The sequence below is a fragment of the Rhinolophus ferrumequinum genome, chromosome 11 (assembly GCF_004115265.2).
Source record: "Rhinolophus ferrumequinum isolate MPI-CBG mRhiFer1 chromosome 11, mRhiFer1_v1.p, whole genome shotgun sequence".
NCBI lineage: Eukaryota > Metazoa > Chordata > Mammalia > Chiroptera > Rhinolophidae > Rhinolophus > Rhinolophus ferrumequinum.
The window spans coordinates 65583950-65603084 of NC_046294.1; the positions used below are offsets into that span (position 1 = coordinate 65583950).

At 42.9% G+C, this 19135-nt stretch overlaps 1 protein-coding gene across 5 annotated transcripts in view; it reads left to right on the forward strand.

The window, feature by feature from the left end:
* Positions 1 to 19135, forward strand: part of AMOTL1 (angiomotin like 1) — a 150938-nt gene that overhangs the window by 49919 nt on the left and 81884 nt on the right. The window contains exon 1 of one of the 5 annotated variants that reach the window (XM_033120027.1): positions 7266 to 7550. The exons of 2 other annotated variants lie outside the window; for them this stretch is intronic. In XM_033120027.1, the coding sequence (XP_032975918.1) occupies positions 7502 to 7550 (49 nt within the window). In that variant the 5' untranslated portion in view covers positions 7266 to 7501. Of the gene's footprint in view, positions 1 to 7265; positions 7551 to 8081; positions 8899 to 19135 lie in introns of those variants that run through there. 2 more of the 5 variants (XM_033120028.1, XM_033120025.1) reach the window with 2 other exon arrangements.

Genomic DNA, 19135 nt, shown 5'->3' on the forward strand with positions numbered 1-19135 from the left:
CTCATTTAGGTTGGGATTCGGAGTACATAGACATGTAGGTTCTCCAAATGTCCCACACCAGTGGTTGTCAAAGTGTGGTCTGTGGACCAGCGGCATCAGCATCGTCTGGGAACTTGTTAGAAATGCAATTCTTGGGCCCCACCCTGACCTCCTGAATCAGAAACTCTGGGGTGGGACCCAGCAGTCTGTTTTAACAAGCCCTTCAGATGGTGATGCAGCTCAAGTTTAAGAACACTACCCTCCGGGGTCTTCCCCTGTTCTCACTGAAGATCCTGGATCCTCCCCTGTTCTCCATGGGACTCAGCTGAAGCTTCTAGAGAGATTGTATCTTTTGTGTAGATACTGTGACCAAATACGTAGACTGTGGAGTTTACTTTCAGGTTGTTTTCTATTTGATCCTTTTATTTTATTTATTCCAAATTGGTCATTTTCTGATGTTCCTTTTCTCTTCCACTTGACTTGAAACTCATATTGTTTATACCTTCTGTTATGAAGGTTGACTAGAAAGGGACCATTCCCAGACACCGCATAGAGAGACCGGTAACATTCCTCAGGAACTCTTCCTGGGCCTATCCCTGGACCCTCAGTACTGGATACCGGCAGGTCCTCTCCCTTTGCCTCCTTGAAGCTCCTTACACTCATTGAGCCCTTTCCTGCTTCAGGATATTTGCTCGTGCTGTTGGCTCTGCTGAAATGCTCTTCCCCTTTTGCACTGCCTTGGAGAAGCCTTCCTTCCCCCCTTCCCCCAAGTAGCTACCGCTCTCCCTCATTAGTCTCTGTTGTTGTACCCTGCTCCTTTGCTTCATCACACATAAACAAATTTGTAATAATAGATTTATTTCTATACATTTTAGTAAGACAGAGCCCGTACCAGGGTGTGCACGCACTTAGAGGAGTGTCTTATCGTTCAAGTAATCAATAATATTTTTTGAATGAACCATTGCAACACTCTCTTGGCTCTGCCTTCTTTCAAACTCTGTTGTACTTGGAGTTAATCCTTTCAATTAGTCCTTCTGTTTAAGACTTAGTTTTTTCTAGTTATTTCTAATTATTTCCCTCCACCCTAGACTTTGTGAAGACTCTGTTCTGCATCGTATAATGCTGGATTTATCACTGACACACAATAAATACTTCATGATTTCTGGATGGATAGCTAATCATTTAAGATGCAAATTTTTAACTCCTCTCCCCACTATGAGTTTATGCTGTAAAACAAATTTTTCTCTTGAATTGAACCATCCAAAACTACTAAAGCAATTGGGAATGGTCAGAGCTTCCCCACTTCTCTGTCTTTGGCATTTAAAGTACAAGACATGCTGGTTTGGGTGCATTTTTTAGAAAAAGAAGAACTAGAACTGATGTATAGGTTGTGGAGGGACCATTCTTCTCACTGTTCTTTCTAGCTATGGACAGAAAGGACACGTTTTCAGAATAAAACACCTAAGCATCCTTTTCAGAATGGCAACTATCAGGGATCTTAGTTATGAACATTCTGATCTAAGTTATCTCCAGTTATTGTGACAATCCTTGTTTTTAATAGTGATTTTATGTTGCCGTATGGTAGAAACTCAGTATGATTCCAGTTTTAGAAAAAAAACAACCATGTGTCTATATCATCATTGGAAATAAGAGAGTTAAACATGATTAGTTTTTTGTTCATGAAAAGAGGAAAAGGAAGAAACTGCCATCGCATGATATGCTGTAGGATAAGTAAAACTGAGCCTGCTTCCTATCTATATGCACTCGGCTTCACCTAACAACTCAATGGAATGGTCGATATGGTTACCGTGTTTCCCCGAAAATAAGACCCAGCTGGACAATCAGCTCTAATGCGTCTTTTGGAGCAAAGATTAGTATAAGACTCGGTCTTATTTTACTATAAGACCGGGTATAATATAATATAATATAATATAATATAATATAATATAATATAATATAATATAATAATATAGTATAATACCAAGTCATATTAATTTTTGCTCCAAAAGATTCATTAGAACTGATTGTCTGGCTAGGTCTTATTTTCGGGGAAACACGGTAGAAGCTTGGGAGTCTAAAAACTGGGAAACATCAATTACTCAACTCAGTGGTTCTTAACCAGGGGCAATTTTGACCCCTAAGAGCTATCTGGCAGTGTCTGGAGGCATTATCACTTACCACAACTTGGGCTAGAGGTCGGGGAGGGTTGCAATCGGCAGTTGGTGGATAGAAGCCATTGATGCCGCTAAAATCCTCCGGTGAACAGAGCAGGCCCTCACAAGGATTGTCAGCCCTAAACGTCAGTAGTGCCAAGGCTGAGAACCCTTGAAATAATCAACCCCAAAGTATGAGATTGAAATACTCCGCAGGTTTTTGTAGTAAAAGTAGTAAATAATAATTAGAATGGTTATCATTTATTAAATACCTGCTATATGCCAGGCTCTTTATAGTCACAGCTATCCAGTGTCCCGGTCAGAATCTGACCTCAAATTTGTTTGGGGCCAATGTCTCTCCTCTTCCTCTTTAGCTATTTGATGTAGGTGCATTTTCCCTGGACCAAATCACATCTACCCTCTCTTTCTTATGTTTTATATAGATCAAATTATGTGTTTAGATCATATTAGGTAATATGCTCACGGAGAAAGCCATGAAGCAAGAAGAGAATGGTGTGTCATTATGGGTGTGAAGCGAAAGGCATCCAGACAAACAGGCCTCCAGATCCACAACTTACTAATTGAGCCAAACGCCTATGTAGGATGGTAGCACAGAGCCTGGCCCTTTTGAGGTACTTAATAAATAGTTGTTAGGAAATTTTTTCATAATCAACCGAGTCTTTGGGTAAGCTTCAAATGGAGCAGGGTTTCCAGATAATCTATTCTAATACATTTAAATTCTCCTGGGAGCAGTTTCCTGATCTCTAAGGCACCAGAAATTTTCACTGCAGAGGTGTTCTCTTCTACTTGACCTTCATGTCTTCCTCCTCTTGCTTTTCACTCTTTCATTCTTAGTGTGGCCTGGCAAAGGCTCATCCCTTGCCCCCACCTCTCTTCACAGCTATATTCTCATGGCACCCTCTGCATTAGGTACTCCCACTGTTCCCTGAATTAAGCTCCTGTCAACAGTTTGCCGAATGAGGGCAGGACATGTGTCAGAATCTCCAGCGGAGGCATGTGCCATGTGAGAAAGCTTATTTGAGAACATGATTTCATATTTGGAAACGAGCAGGAAAAAAAATACAACTATTGTCTTTGTAAAACAGAGGACTGAAAGGAAAGCTTAGAAAAATCTTCTAGCCTGATGATAACATAGGGGTTTATCATATCTGGGGTTGGTGTGACCATTTTATGTTTATGAAAAGAAGAGATTCAAAGAAAGGGTGTTGAGAAGCATGGCAATGTGTACTTTCTTTCTCATGCCCATGCCTTTGCTGGTGATATCCTTCTCTCAGCACGTGGAACCTCCCCCTACCACCATGCAAAATCAGTCACTCCTCTGTGCTCCCATCATGCTTTGTTTAACCTCTAACATGTCAGCCATCAACCTTTACCTTTATCATATTAAGCTCTGATGTAATAAATGCTACTGAAAGAGAATTGCAAGAGCCCCGTACCCTCAGTGAGCCAGTTGGAGACCTTAGTTCGTGGCCTTCAAATGTCAGTGTGCTAAGGGTCACTTAGACTGGCTTCTAGGACTCCATCCTTAGAGATTCTGAACCTCTAGAATTTGGCGGTGGGGATGTCAGGCATGTAACGTTTTACGTGTTTTGGTTTATAAATCAATCTTTGGGAAGCACTACAGAACTTGGGCTTAAAAAATATCCTTACATGTTCTAGAAGCAAAACAAACATTTTAATTAAGACAGTCTGGTCGCATTCAGTCATTGGTTAGTTCAGACATTAATCAAGAACTGCTACTCGCAGTGTGCCTCATCCTGGGTGACGCTGTGCGGTAGCTATCCCTTTTGTGGTCATGCCTGTCCATTCTCCTTTTGCCACTTGCTATTTCCTTCCTAGCAAACTCAGGCCCATTTTTAGGGCTCATCCCAGTCAAAGGAGTAGCTGATAAGAACTTCGAAGGTGTATTTGGTGGGTGCAGAGGAGAAGAGGGGAGGAGAGGAAATTTGCATTTTTTATAGAAATTTAAAATTCCTTGGTGTTTCAAATCATTGGAGAAGGGAAGCCTTTCTTTTGAATTTCTATTGTGTGCTCAGCACTTGACATACATTATTTAATCCTCACAATAAGTCAATGAGGTAAGTATAATTATTCCTATGTCACAGAGGAGGAAGCTGAAGCTCTTGTTAGGTTACTCCCCACAGTTGGAAATAGGTGGAACCAGGACTAGAACACAGGACTTACTCTAAAGGCCAAGCTCATTCTCCTCTATCTGGAGGCCTGTTACCTCACTCTTCTGGTCTCTGTGCTTTTCTGGAATGTCCTGCATCGTGGTACCTGCCCTTTTTGGAGACAGTTCTCTGAGCTATCTCTAAAAGCACTGAAATTCTTCTATCACCTTCTTAACTTTCCTAGGGGTGAATAAAAGACAACCTGGGTCACTTTAGAAAGGATGCTGACCTTTAGAGTGAGTGTATAGATCCAAAGAAAACACAGATGCTGACTGTTTCCACTACCTGGCTGCTAGTAAAGCTACATTCAACTTCTATCATAAATATACCTCCTTTCTATTCAACCATATGTTGGAATCTCCAACCAAATATACTGTAAAGTGTTATTGATGATCTCTTGCTAGTCAAATCCAAAGTCTTTTTCTTAGGCCTTAGTTCCTGAACAATAGATTCAGATATATTTGATGTAGAAGATTATTCATTTTCCATATTTGATGTAGTGATTATTAATAGTTGAAGAAATTAAGGTACCGGGCCTCCAGCAGGTCTCTCTGCCTGTGCTGCCATGAACTTGACTCTTTTTTATACTGTGGTACCAATTTGAAGAGTCTAGGATAGGTTCGCCTGATTGAATCAGAAGATCCTTGAGCCCACAAACTGCACCTGTCCCTTCATCAGAAGTCTAGGGATCTGTAGCACTTAGAGAGGGACCGTCTTAAAACTTTCTCTGGCTTCCATGCCTTTAAACCTGCCCAGCTCTCTACTTCTTCAGCCTCTTCTTCTTCTTCCTTCTTTCCCTAATTTTTAATTGTGGTTATTTTCCAGGTAAACTGATATCCACAGCTTCATCTCTTTTATTCTCTACACCTCTGTTTTCAGCTTCTCACCCAGGCTGTTGTTTCTTGTTGCCTCTTGGCCAAAGGACATTAAGTGTCTCAACAGCTTTCTTAGCTTAGTTCTCCCTCTCAACTCCACTCTTCCCTCATCGGTCCACTGACCCATTCTTCCTATGACCCGGCTTCAAAATCTGGGTGAACTTGATCACTTTGTTCTTCCTCCCAGGGTAGCCATCTAGGTAATAAAAAGAGTAAAATCTTGCTTCAAAGATTCGGTATCTTTTTTCATTGTATTCGGTATCTTCAAAGATTTGGTATCTACATGGTATCTCTTCCTTTCCACCTCCTTTGCCCCAACCTCACAAGGCATTGCTTCCTGCAACTATTAATATTTCCCAGATTCTCTCTATTTTACAGGGCTATTGGAGGGTTGGTTGAAATAATAATAGCAAGTATATGTTGAGTGTTTATCTGCATTGTGTTAAGTATTCTACATTTGTTACTTTATTCAGTTCTTACAACCACCCTATGAGGTTTCCTGCTATTTTCATCATCTTGCAAATGAGGAAACTGAGATTTAGAGAAGTTAGATGACTTGCCCAAGGTCACACAGATAGTGAGTGGTTACTCAACTCATGCCTGTCTTGTTCCTGTGGATGCTTGTAACTGGTAAATTCTGCTGCCTCCTGGTATATATAGCATGATATCTAATAGAGGACAATTAATAAATGTTTCCTTCCTTCTTTCCCTCTTTTTTTCTGTCCATTACCTCTTCCCCAGTCTACGCTGAAATGCTAGCTGTATCTGAGCTCCACCACCCTTCAGCCTCTCCTTTCTTCTGCAGTCACACCTCTCCACCTTTTCCAGGCATCTCCAATACTTAGATCTCTTGTGTTGTTGCTTTGTTGTTTTGTTTGCGTATCTTGTCTTCTTAACTAGATATTAGGTTAATGCAAAAGTAATTGCGGTTTTTGCAATTATTTTTAACCCTTTAAACTGCAATTACTTTGTACCAACCTAATAATAAATCTTTGAAGGGCTCCTTAGCTGCTGCTTTTATGTGCTATCAAGTACTAGGATACTTGACTTTAAATAGATTAGGTATTTGGTAAATAATTGTTAAATGACTGGATTTGAGCTTTATCTTGAGAGGAGAAGAATACACTGGAATTAGAAGGGCACACAACTCACCAGGATTAAGTGGAGGAATAAAACTGCTGGCTGACTAGTTAGGTAGTTGCCACACATTTGGTCCAGTGAAAAGGCAAAGGTAGGAGAGAAGCACCAGAGGCCAGTATATATTGACTCTCCTATTAACATTTTCCACAGCAACTGCCCTATTAACCTGACCTTTCATCCTCTGAGCAGCAGAGCTGGCCACTGAAAGCGAGGGAGAAATGTTATGGTGGGACAGTTCCTGATCTCCAAATCAAGCCTCCGGAGGTCTGCCAAGTATAATTGAGTATAATGGAATGGGTGAATAGTGTTAGTGCAGCCTGATTTAAGAGGTGGGGAAGAACCAGCAATATTTTCCTAGAGTCACTTTCTTTTCCTACACTGGGGCAGATAACGGCCTGGGGGTTTGTAGCCATAGGATGTACAGTTCTGCTAACACATTTAATAGCTAAGGCTGTAAGATCTGTTTTGGCCCTTCTGCTGGTCAACGGAGCACATCGAGCAGCTTGTCATCCAATCCCAGTGTGTGATGGAAGCTGGGCCCTGGGGAATGCAAAGAGAAAAATGTGGCCACTTTTCACCTGGAGATTCCACTCAAGAAAAAATCCGACACAGAACATAACCTGGACCTAGAGGGTAGATTGGGAAACCGATTTCGTCGGGAGTTGGCCTGGTGGGAAGGAAGAGTGTCGAAGGAAGGAGAACTGGTGAGTCTGACATTAATTAAACCACGGCAGGGGACAAAACAAGGGAGGCTGTTGCCCTCCTAACTCTCAGAGACACGTCAGCGGGCTCCAGGCTATTTCAGCAGGCAAGCTCGCGGGCCGGGGGAGGGGTGGCGGGAGGCTGGAGACGGGCTCTAGGGCCCAGAGGCTGGGCGCCGGGGCGGGGGTGGAGTGTAGGGTTACAGTGACGAGCCCGGACGACCCTTCCCGACCTGCGCTCGGGGAGCGCGGGCGGCCGCGGGAGCTCGCCGGACGCTCTAGGACCCAGCAGCGGTTGTCGGGTTTGGGGTTGGAAGTGAAGCCCTGGCGTTTCTCTTTTCCCTGAGTGAATGGGGCTGATTGTCGCGCGCCGCTTTCCCGCACTGCCCCACGCCATGCCCAGCGCGCTGCCCGGCGGCCGCCTTCCCCAGCTGCGAAAGTGAACTAGCCATGATCGCCTCATGTGGAGGGCAAAGTTGCGTCGGGGAACTTGTGAGTCTGCGGTGAAAGGTAACCCACAGTCCCCGATCGGGGAGCAGGGGAGGACGGCTCCGAGTCTCCCAGATCTCCCACGAGAAGGACCCAGCCGTCTGGTGCGCCCCGGCCCCTGCTGCTCGGGGCAGGGGGCCCCTCTTCGGGGGCTCGGGCTGAGATCCACCGAAGAGATCCGGAGAGACTAGGGCAGCGGGTTCCGCGCCAGGGACCGGGAGTGTCCGCAACCGGAATCTTGCTTGCTTACTCAGATTTCCGCCGCACCCGCCCCCCCCCCCCCATTTTTTTTTTTTAAAGAGCAGAGCTCTGTTCCCGCGCCACCCGGCAGGCCGCTCGTATCGGCGGGCCGCGTAACAGAGCTACGCCGCTCCGTGTCCCATAGAAAACAAGTTGTGCCCTCCCGCCGGGCCCGCGGCCCCGGGGTGCGGGCGCGCCCCCGATGCTGGGGCTGGCCTTTCCCGAGGGCCGCTGCCATATGGCTGCGCTCTCAGAGACGCGCCCGCGCGCGGGTCTCCCTATTGCCGAAGGAGGAGGCGGAAGAGGGTGGCGGGTGGCCGCTTCCCTCCGCGCGAGACAAAGGCGCGCACACCCGCCTGCTAGACGGGCCGTGGCGCTCCAGGCGGGACCCTTCCTGCTGGCGGGGGAGTCTCGGCTTTGGCGGGTGGGGCGACGAAGGGGTCGCGCCCGGGACCCCGAAGCTCGGATCGCGTTAGCTGCTACTCTTTCTTTGTTCTCCCTAGCCAAGTTTCTTTGACAGAAACCAGGGAGTTACATCTAGCTCTCCCTTGCCGTTAGTGCTGCCTTTAAAGAAATGAAAAACATTAAACTTTCCAAGTGGAACTGTTTTTTCTTGGAATGTGACATTTGTGGCAGGAAGGAGATTGGCACGTCGGCCGATGACAGCCGAGCGGAGCCGGGGCCCTGCACTTGGGTAGGGGCCGGCCATAGTCAGCCCCGCTGGAGGACAAGGCGTTGGAACAGACGAACCCCGGCGCGCACCCGCCTCGAGGGCCTCTGCCGCCTGGACTGAGCTCGCGGCGATGAGGCCAAGTTTACCCCCTTGGAACCCCAGCCTGAGAATCCCCACTCCCCGCCCGCAGCTCCTGCGCCTTGCCACGCCCTACTCTCTGGTATCTTGATTGGTGGCTGGGAAGACTTTCCCTTTCCATTTTCGTTTGAAGGTTTTTGCCTTTTGGGCTTTGGTGTTGGTTTACTGTCTCCAAGTGGCAAATGCTTTGGAAAATGCCTGGCTTACGTGTGGATCACCTGGACTGGGGCTTCAGTAGACAGAGGCCCAGATTGTGTGGGCCTCCAGAGGCTTTGCGGTTTGGACCAACATTTTGCTCCCTTGCCATCCTGATACACGGTACTGCTTCTGAAGTCCTTAGTGGTGGTGGAGGGGTACGCGTGGGTGGGTGGGTGGGTGGAGGGTCCCGAGAGCCATTTATGATAGCTGGAGATGCTTTCGACCGCTCCAAATAATATTACTTGCCATAAAGGAGTAAAACTAGAATGGAGGGATGTTAATAGCTATATTCCAAAAAGTTTTCTTCCTTTTGGGGAAGTAAAAGTCAGGGTTTTAAATGTTGAACAGTCATGGCTCTTTGCTTCCAAAACTGGCCTGTGGGTCTCTGCCACACTGACTAAGATTTCCCCTGGCTGCCCACCACTCCTGGCTGCCCACTACTCCTGGACCCCGACAGCTCCCTGTGCACGGCAGACCCAGGTTAATGGTTAGGAGTCTCTCTAGATTGCAACTTCTTGAAGAATCTAGACCAATGTGAAATTTATTTTCCATCACATTGCTCTGAGCATTATAGTGGCACTACTATGACCGCTCTTTATGGGAATTATGTGGGAACAATACTTAAATACACTTTGAACTGTTTTACAGAGGAGCAGAGGGTTGGAAACCACTAGTTTGACCAGAATGAAAAGGAGTAGGACAGAGAGTAGAGGCTTTCGAGATGCCGCTACTCTCCCTGGTGAGGTGTGGTGTGTGGGGGTGTTTAATTTTTGGATGGATATGCTTTTGTAAGATACATTTTTCGACATAAATAAGGAAACCCTTGTAAACTACAAGTGGATAGGAGGGAGAGAAGGTGCTGCACTTATAACTACACTCGCCCCCCTCTTTTTAAAATGCATCAAAGTCTTGGTCTTTTAGGTTCTGTGCAGATGGTGGAGGGTGAAGAATACTAATGTACAGAAGGGCATGTAGAGATCAAAGCATTTAAAAATACATCTTTTCATGGAAGCTAATGGAGGACTTTCAGTTTAAATGAAATTTTAAAGTGCTGTCGTTAAGAAAGCACATGAATGCAGAAATATGAGTGATTTTATGGGAAGGTACTCTGCTGATTAGACTGAGAGTGTCTGCCCTTGGCTAGTTAATCTGGAAGCTTCTGTGGGTAGAGCTCTGCTTTTTTTTTTTTTTTTTACTGTCCACCCCTGTGGAGAAGTGTGGACCCAGAGCCTGGGGAAAGATGGCTGAACTAATTGAAATTAGATGGTAGTCTGGCTGGTAAAAGTACAGCCCCTAGGTACCAGTGCTGTGTTTCTTCATAGTAATTTGTGGAAGTGCTTTGAAAATGAGAAAGTATTCCAGTACTCCCTTACGCCCCAGTGGATGCCTAAAACTTCAGATACTACTGAACCCTATGTATACTATGTGTTATCCTATATGTACATATCTGTGATAAAGTTTAATTTATAAATGAGGCACAGTGAGAGATTACCAACAATTAACTAATAAAATAGAACAATTATAACAATATAATATAATGAAAGTTGTGTGAATAGCTTTGAGGTCATTATTAAGTAAAAGAAGGGTGACTGGAACACAAGCACTGCAATACCAGGACAGTCCATCTGATTACTGAGCTAAGTGACTAATGGGCAGGTCGTGTATACACTGGACAAAGGGATGATTCACGTCCTGGGCAGGATGGAGTGGGACGACTGGAGATTTTAACATGCTGATCAGAACAGCGGGAAATTTTAAACCTGTGAATTGTTTATTTCCAGAATTTTCTGTTTAATATTTTCAGAATGTGGTTGACCGGGGTTGACTGAAACTGCGGAAAGCAAACCCGCAGACTATTGTATATGGCATAGGGCTTTTAAAGAAAAAATAATGACTATGAAACAAGGGAATTGCTAGTGAAAATCCTAAAAATCTGACTTTCCAGGTCAGTAAATTAAACGGAAATAACTTTGTAAGACCTGTTAGTAGTTCTGATATTGCAAAATTCTCCCATAGTAGTCCCTCTCCCCAATGTGGCTCTCTGCATTTTAAATGCATATGGAAGCTCAGGTAAGGAAGCTTTCTAGTGTTTTGAATAATTTTTCTCCTCCCGTTTTTTCACTAATTTTGGTAGGTTCTTATGTCCCAGAATTTACTAAGCAATAGAATACTTGAAAAGCAAGGGGTAACTTGGAGGTCAAGTAAGAGGACATATTTGATTATAAGGTTTGTTGAAATAGTCTGAGGTTGTTGAGGTTTTTGTTTGTTTGCTTAGCAATTAAAAAAAATTGTTGGTTTGACTTTGTTTTGTCTTGGAGGAAAGGCAAAATTTAAATCTGGGCCATTTGTGGGTAGGTCAGTGCACTGCTTTTGCTGACAGGAAACTATGCCTGGGCTTGTTTGTGTGTTGGCACCACGCTGAGTTCTCTAACTGGGGAGGCCCCTGGGCCTCAGTTCTTGTGAAACCTTAGGGTATATTCATTCCAGGCACTTCGGACAGGAATCCTGGGCTCCCGAAGAGGCAAAGGGGCTTACACATTAGACATTGTTTTTCCTTTTATGAGGGGGTGGGGAAAATAACTCTAAGGTGTTAGGAAATGCGAGGTGTGATCAAACAATACGTTGAATGTTAAATTAAAAAACTTACTACAGTAAAAGACACATTGCCATTAACCCCCCTCAAAATACTCCCGCTTGTTTCGAACACACTTATCCCATTGCTCTTGCCACTTTCTGAAGCAGTTCTGGAAGTCCTCTTTCGTGGATGTTTTTAGTTGAGCTGTTATGGCTTCCTCGATGTCCTGAAAAATTTTGACTTAGGGGAAGAGCTAGAAGTCGCAGAAGTCGCACGGTGCCAGACCTGGTGAATAAGGTGGATGAGGATACACCGTAATGTTTTTATTTGATAGAAATTGCCATGTACCAGAAGCCATGTGTGACATGGAGCGTTGTCATGATGGAGGATGATTTACCTCACACTTTAAAACACACCTCCCAATCGTGGTTCACACTTGACTGACTGCACTGAACAAGTTGAAACTTGTCACACACTGTTACTAAAGTTTGATGCTCTATTTCCCGTATTGAAGACCTCTGCCTTTCTGTTGAATGGCACTCAGCAGCACCATTCACTGTATTTTTTTATCGCACCATGTATAGCCCTGTTAAGACCCTGGAGAATTCGATGTAACCTTTTAGAAAATGAAGTCATATAGTCCTGTTGTGTATGTTTAAACTTGTGTTTGGGACGTTACTGGCCAGTACTGAAGCTATATACACCTCTTTTTTGTTTGTTTCATTTTTAAGTAAAATGCCTATAGTGTTCTTTTCTTTTTTTAAATAAACTTTTTGTCTTAAAATGATTATTGCTTTATATGAAGTTGCAGAAACAGTAGAGAGGTCCTGTGTTTTCTTTACCCCATAGGTAACATCTTATATAACCATATATTATACAATAATGGAACCAGGAAACTGACATTGGTACAATCCAGAGCACATTCATTGAGATTTCACCAGTTTTACACGCACGCATTTGTGTTTGTGCGTGTATACTTCTATACAGTTTCTTTTTTCACGTGTAGATTCCTGTAGCCATCACCACAGTGAAAATACAGAACTACTCCAGCACCTCAAGGATCTCCCTTCTGCCACCCCTTTATAGTCACTTCTGTCTCTAAACCCTGGTAACCACTGATCTATTCTATATCTCTGTAATTTTGAGAGTGTTACATAAGTAAAATTACATGTTGTATGTGACCTTTTGAGATTTTTTTCGTTCAGCATAATACCCTTGAGATCCACGCAAGCTATTGCATTATTAATAGTTCAGTCTATGGTGTGGACGTACCACAGTGTGTTTAACCATCTGCCTATTGAAGGACATTTAGGTTGTTTCTAGTTTTTGGCTCCTAAAATTAGAGAAGTGCCAAAAGTGTGATTACTGGATTTTGTATGGTAAGTGTATATTTAGTTTTTTTAAGAAATAGCCAAACTGTTTTCCAGAGTGCCTGTACTATTTTACGTTCCCACCACCGATGTATATGAGAGATCCATTTTCTCTGCATCCTCACCAGCGTTTGTTTATTATTCTAGCTGTTCCATTAAGTGTTTTAATTTGCATTCCCTAATGGCTAATGATGTTGAATATCTTTTCATGTGCTTATTTGCCATCCGTATATCCTCTTTGGTGAAATGTTTGCTTATGTCTTTTGCCCATGTTCTAACTGGATATATATATTTTTTTACTGTTGAGCTTTGAGACTTCTTTATATATTTTAGATACTAATCCTTTGTCAGATGTGTGGCTTCCACACATATTTTTTCAGTGTGTTATTTGTCTTTTCATCCTTATAGCCGGATCTTTCACAGGAAAAAAGTTTTGAATTTTGATAAAGTCTAATTTATTGATCTTTTTTTCCTTGTGGATTATGCTTTTGGTGTCACATCTAAGAACAGTTTGCCTAGGTCTATAATCCCAAAGGTTTTGTCCTATATTTTCTTAGGAGTTTCTTAAAACTTTCTTACATTTTCATAGTTGTATGTTTTATAGTCAAATTGTAGTTCACTTTTACTCTCATAAGAATTTGTGTGTCTTGGTATTGATCTATTAGGTGTTTATTATGTGTTTAGTGCTATGGAAGCTCACAGATGAATCAGGCATAGTTCCTACTCTTAAGAGCACACTAATTAGTGGGGTCCTGTGGATATTTCCATGTGTTAAGTGCCATAATAGAGACAGTGTGATGAATACTGAGTAGAGAGGGCTTGCTTTGATCCAGGTGGTCAGGCCAGCCTTCCCTTGGCATGTTGCCTGAGCACAGCGGGAGTAAAATTGGTTCTTGCCTTTGATCCAGTTTTTGGATATCTTTATTGCCACAAATTCTTCAGTGTGGGTTACCCTAGTTCTGGAGCACATGCTGAAGGACTTGGGGTAAACTGAGTGGTTGAAGACTTTTTAAAAAGAGCATGTGGTGTCATAGCTGAAAAAATTGAAAATGCTGTACTTAAAACTCAATCACATAAAGGGTATGAATAAGATTGAATAGATTTAAAGTTTGAATATGTATGAAAATGTAAAAGGAGATAGTATTTTGGATTCTTGAGGAACAAACAAACCCGGTTTGCTTCCTGGTCCTGCCTCTTCCTTGCTGTGTCACCTCGTGGAATTAGACTTGCTGAAGCCTTGTGACTAAAATAGAGACAGTAATAATTCTTACTTCGTGGACTTACATGAGGGTGAAATGAAATATAGCACTGAGCGCAATGCTGGGCACACTGAAAACTTCAATAAATGCTGGTAATAATAATAATGATAACTTTATTATTATTATTAAAATAGCAGAGAGACATGGTTTTATAATGTTATGTGTATTCTCATATGTCTCCTTTCTCTGAGAAACTGGAATCCTAGTTCTTATTCATAAAAGATTACCTTTTCATACTTGGGAACACTGTATCATGTACCAAATTTTTCCTGAATGAGGTTAGAAGCTAGGATGATACTCTATTCACTGCCTATAAAATACACCTTTTCCCCACCTATAAACCAAGATTTGCTGAATAAAGAACAATTTCCTCTCTACCCAGACCACAGGAGGTGGCAGGAAGTGTGTCTGCTGTTGTGAGCTAGTTCAGAGTTTATAGTGCTTATTCCTGGAGGGACAGTAAGCCAGGACTGATGTCACCAGGACATGTCGCAAACTTCACAAACTTTCCTTTCTCTTGATGACCAAGTTGTTTGTTTCCCAAGGGAAATGGATGTACAATTCTAGATCAGTGGTTCTCAAACGTTGGTGAGTGGTTGGGCTAGGGGCTTGGAATACCTTCCAAACAGATGTTTTGGAGGCACATTGATGTCTAGCTGTAATAATGACCAAAGAAGAGCTCTGGGCTAGAAAATCACTTGAGCAGATGCTGGGCTTTCGAGATTCAACTTCGTTGTAGTAGCCGAATCTATTTTATTTTATTTTATTTAAGTTCTAGGCCTGCGCTGTCCACAGTAACCACTAGCCACATGTGGCTATTTAAATGAAATAAAACTGAAAATTCAGGTTCCCTGTCATACTAGCCACAATTGAAGTACTTAAGAGCCATTTCCATCATTGCAGTACGTTCCATTGGCCAGCACTGTTCTAGAGAGAGACTAGCCCTGTTTGTCTGACAGCGACATTCCTGGGTTTCACATGATGGAACAGTGACACATTTCTTAGTGAAATATACCACTTCTCCTTGGGAAGTCTGGTGTGGACCTGATGGGGAGGAAATACCAAAGGGTGACGGCTCTCTCAGCTCGTACCTCATTTTGCCACTTCTATTTTTAGAGGCTCATTTCATTTGGAAGGTGGGCGGGCAAGTCATCTGAGTTATGCTGGGGATGGAGCTCACCAGGTTAGCAGGCTGTGACGAAGCAGTGGTTACTGTTTCTAGGGATGTTTGAGGCTTTGGTTCACTTCATGGGATTCTCCCGGGGATCTGGTCCTTGAGAGAAGCAAACAGAAATGCTAGGGTGGCTTGAGCACTAAGAGGCTCTTCCTGGCCTTCTGGAGCGGCTCTGATGCCAGCCTGGACTCTTGCACTTGGGTGTTGTTCCACTGTTGAACCAGCCTTTGTCAAGGAGAGGCTGGCCTCGTTCGTCTCACCAGTTTAGGCTTGCTCAGATACCACTCCATACTATATCATCTTAACTGTTGCCTCCTTTGAAAATATTCTGTGAACTGTAAAGTTCCTTTCTTTACGTCTCCCATATCCAGGCAGTCACCAGGTCCTTGTAGTTGACTTCCAAAATACTTGCATACTTTCCCTTCCTTTGCATGTCTCTACAACCCAACTATTTTAAGCACTCATTACCTATCTCCTGGACTATTATGATAGCCACAGAACAGGTCTTCCCACTTCTGTTCTCTCATACCTCTTCTAATCTACTCCTTCCTTCTTTTCCCCTCCTTCCCTCCTTCCCTCCACTCTTCTCAACAGGCAGAGCAAGACAAGGGTGGTAGATATCTTGTCTTCCCGTCTTTGCTTCCTCTGTGGGAGGTGGGGCTTTGCACATCCTGTGTCCCTGCGCCAGGGGGGAAGGGAGGCATCTCACATTCAGCTGCTGCTGCTTAGCTATAAGGGCTGCTCTATATGGTGTGACCTAGGAATGTGACGCCCGAAAGCAGGTGTAAGACAGGGCCTTTCCCTTCCTGACATGAGCTGTACTCTAACGGGCTGAGAACCAAGTTTCTTGTTAGTGAGCCCCCTCTGTTTGGGGCATTTGGGGAGAGGAGAGAATATGCAGTTCTCTTGGGAAGGTCCTGTGTCCTGAGGGACTAGTCCATAAATATCACTGCAGCTAGGTTGATTGCTAATCCTAGTCATGTGGGAAAGGTTGAAAGCTATAAGGGCAGACAAGATTGCCTCTCTGTGATCTGTTTTGAGGACTGGGGGAGAAAGGCATAAAAATAGAAAAAGAGACTAGGAAACGTGCTTTTTCAGAATTATGGAAACTATTGGAGGTAGTGCCTAGGGGACAGCAGTAAAGTCATTCCAGAACACATGTAGCACCAATGTAGTTTCTGAAAAGAGAAATGGTCTAGTGTTCTTTTACCTAGAAGAGTAAAAGGAAATGTATTCTGATATCACAACAAGCTGAAACTAAGACACCTGGGGAAGTAGTGTCAACATCACAAAACCATTTATACAAAGGTAGAAGATAGTGGGAGTGTCAGATAATAAGCAGGAGGTTTGTTACAGGACATAATCCTGTCCAATGCATCTTCCCATGGTCGTAACTGACCTGGTAGATCAAAAGTGAGTGCTGGTGACATGAAAGTGGTGAATATATTTACTTCAGCTTACTCTTAGACTTGATTCTGTAAGCTATTCATCAAAAAAATTAAGAATATAAGGTCTAAAAATGTCTACTCTGAAATATGGCTTATCTTGGTCTTGAGCCTAAAGATAAACTTTCCAAAATTCTGAAGTTTCTTCCTTTCAACTTTCTCCAGGAATTTGAAGGGAAAAACAAAACAAAACAAACCTCCCCCCAAAAAAAAACAAATACCTATATTTATATTTTAATAGCATTTATTAAGTAACTAAGATCACTTTATTAGTTTAGGAACATAAAATGGGTTATGTGTAATTAAGCTTGCTCATAAATGAACAGATTTTGTAGTATTAAATTTAATAGTTTATTTAGGCAGCAATCACAAATATTCTATTTGAATTTATTTGAAATATTTTCCATTTCTGTTGAAGAGGGCACATATTGAACATGAGGGAGCATGGTATTTCTTAGTTTTGGGCAGAATATAAGTCAGGCAAAAATTTGGGTACAGAAACAGTCACTGTTGAATGAGTAACTGGACTGTGCAAGTCAATACTGAGGTGGAGAATTTGGCAAGGATGCCATCAAAGGATACAGGTCCTCCATCTGACGTTTGAGGGTCTGGCACATGCCTGGCACTGGACTAAATGTATATCACTTAATGTGGTCCTGTCCATACATGTCACTAAATGTACATCACTTAATATATATACGTTGTATGCATATATCACTTAATGTGGTCCTGGCTGATCGTGGGACGTGGGCCTGACAGGCTAGTTGTGATGTGTTCATCTGTGGAGCTTTATGGTTAAGACATCAGAGCCGAAATGTGGATTCACTTTCCACCTGTGCCACTTACTGGCTTTATAATTTTGGGCAAATTACTTAACCTCTCTGTTAAGTAGTTTCCTCATAATGTTAAATAGGGATAATAATAACACCTATGTCATTAAATCATTATAAGGATTTACAAGTATTATGTCAGTAAAAACATGGGAAGTGCTAAGCACAATCTCTGACACACTGAAAGAGTTCTGTGTTAACTCTTAACGTTGTTCCAGTCACTGGTGCTGTGTAACAAAAGGCCTCAAATCCTAGTGGCTCCAAACAACCATTCATTATGCTCACAGATTCTGTCGGTCTGGACTTCAGGTAGGGCACGGTAGAGATGGCTTCTTTCTTCTCCGTTGTACCTGGGACTTCAGGTGGAAAAGGGACTGGGGGTGACTGGATGATTTAGGATTGGATTACCTGGAGTCGTCTTCATTGCCATGTCTGGTACCAGGGCTGGGATGACTTGAAGGCTAGGTCTGGCAGACTGGACCACCTACACGTGGCCTTTCCAGGCGGCTTGACTTCCTGACAGCGTCAGGCTAGTCAGAATTCTTACATGGGGGCTCAGGGCCCCAGCTGGGAGGATTCCAGCAAACAAGATAGAAACTGCATCGCCTTTTATGATCTCAGCGTAGAAGTCACAGACAGTCACTTCTGTCATTCTTTGTTGGTCAATGGACTTAAAAGCCTGCCTAAATTCAAGGGGGGTCATGGAAACCCAGCTTTCTATAAGAGTGTCAAAGAATTTGCAGACATGTACAGAGGGTGCCAAAAAATGTATACATACTTTAAGAAAGGAAAAACCTGTATTAATTGTAATACTCAATGTATACCGATAACAGAAGATGAATACAAGTCACGTTTGACTTCTTGCAATTACAAGAGATGCTCAAAGTGGTTACCATCAGCATCCAGACACTTCTGATTATGGCGAACTACTGCTTGAGCATAGAAAAAACATCTCTTAAAATGTGTATACCTTTTTTTGTCACCCCCAGTATTACATTGCTGTAATCATCATCATTATCATCACGTTATCATTATTAAGATAAAGTATTAAAAATTTAGCACACAGTAAATCCTCAGCATATTGGACCATCTAGCGAGTACCTTGTTCTGGAGATGTGAATTTTCTAGTTAAAGGTAAATATTTTTGATAGGCAGTTTTCTGCCAGATTGATTCTCCCCCACCATACACACGCCTCTTGCCTTGTGTAACTTTTTCTTGATGGTTTGGGATCATCCTTATAATTATCAATTAATGTGATGTGTTGTTTGAGTTGGGGATGGGAGAGAGAAGCTTGTAGATAATATATTTCCCGAGAGTGACTCACTTTTTTGTGTCAGCACCACAGTTTTCTTCTAAGAGGATGCTTTTCGATCCATACCCAAGATTATGATTCTAAAATAGACAGTAACTGGAGGTACAACATAATGATAGAAATTGTGTAAAAGTTCATTTGGATGCTCTGTGAGTGAGTGGTACTGGGTGATACACTTGACAACCTTATTATGTTTTTTGCATTTTCCATTCTGGAAAGATTTTGGACTATGATTTTGGGCACTTGCTGGGTAGATGTCAGTCAGCACCCACAAAATAGAGTCATCAGCTCTGTAAAACAGCTCAGGCAATAGAAGATGCTCTGGACTGAGTTCTCAAAAAGTCACCTTTTTTAAAAAAAGGGTGTTCCAATTCATAGACTTCTTTTCATT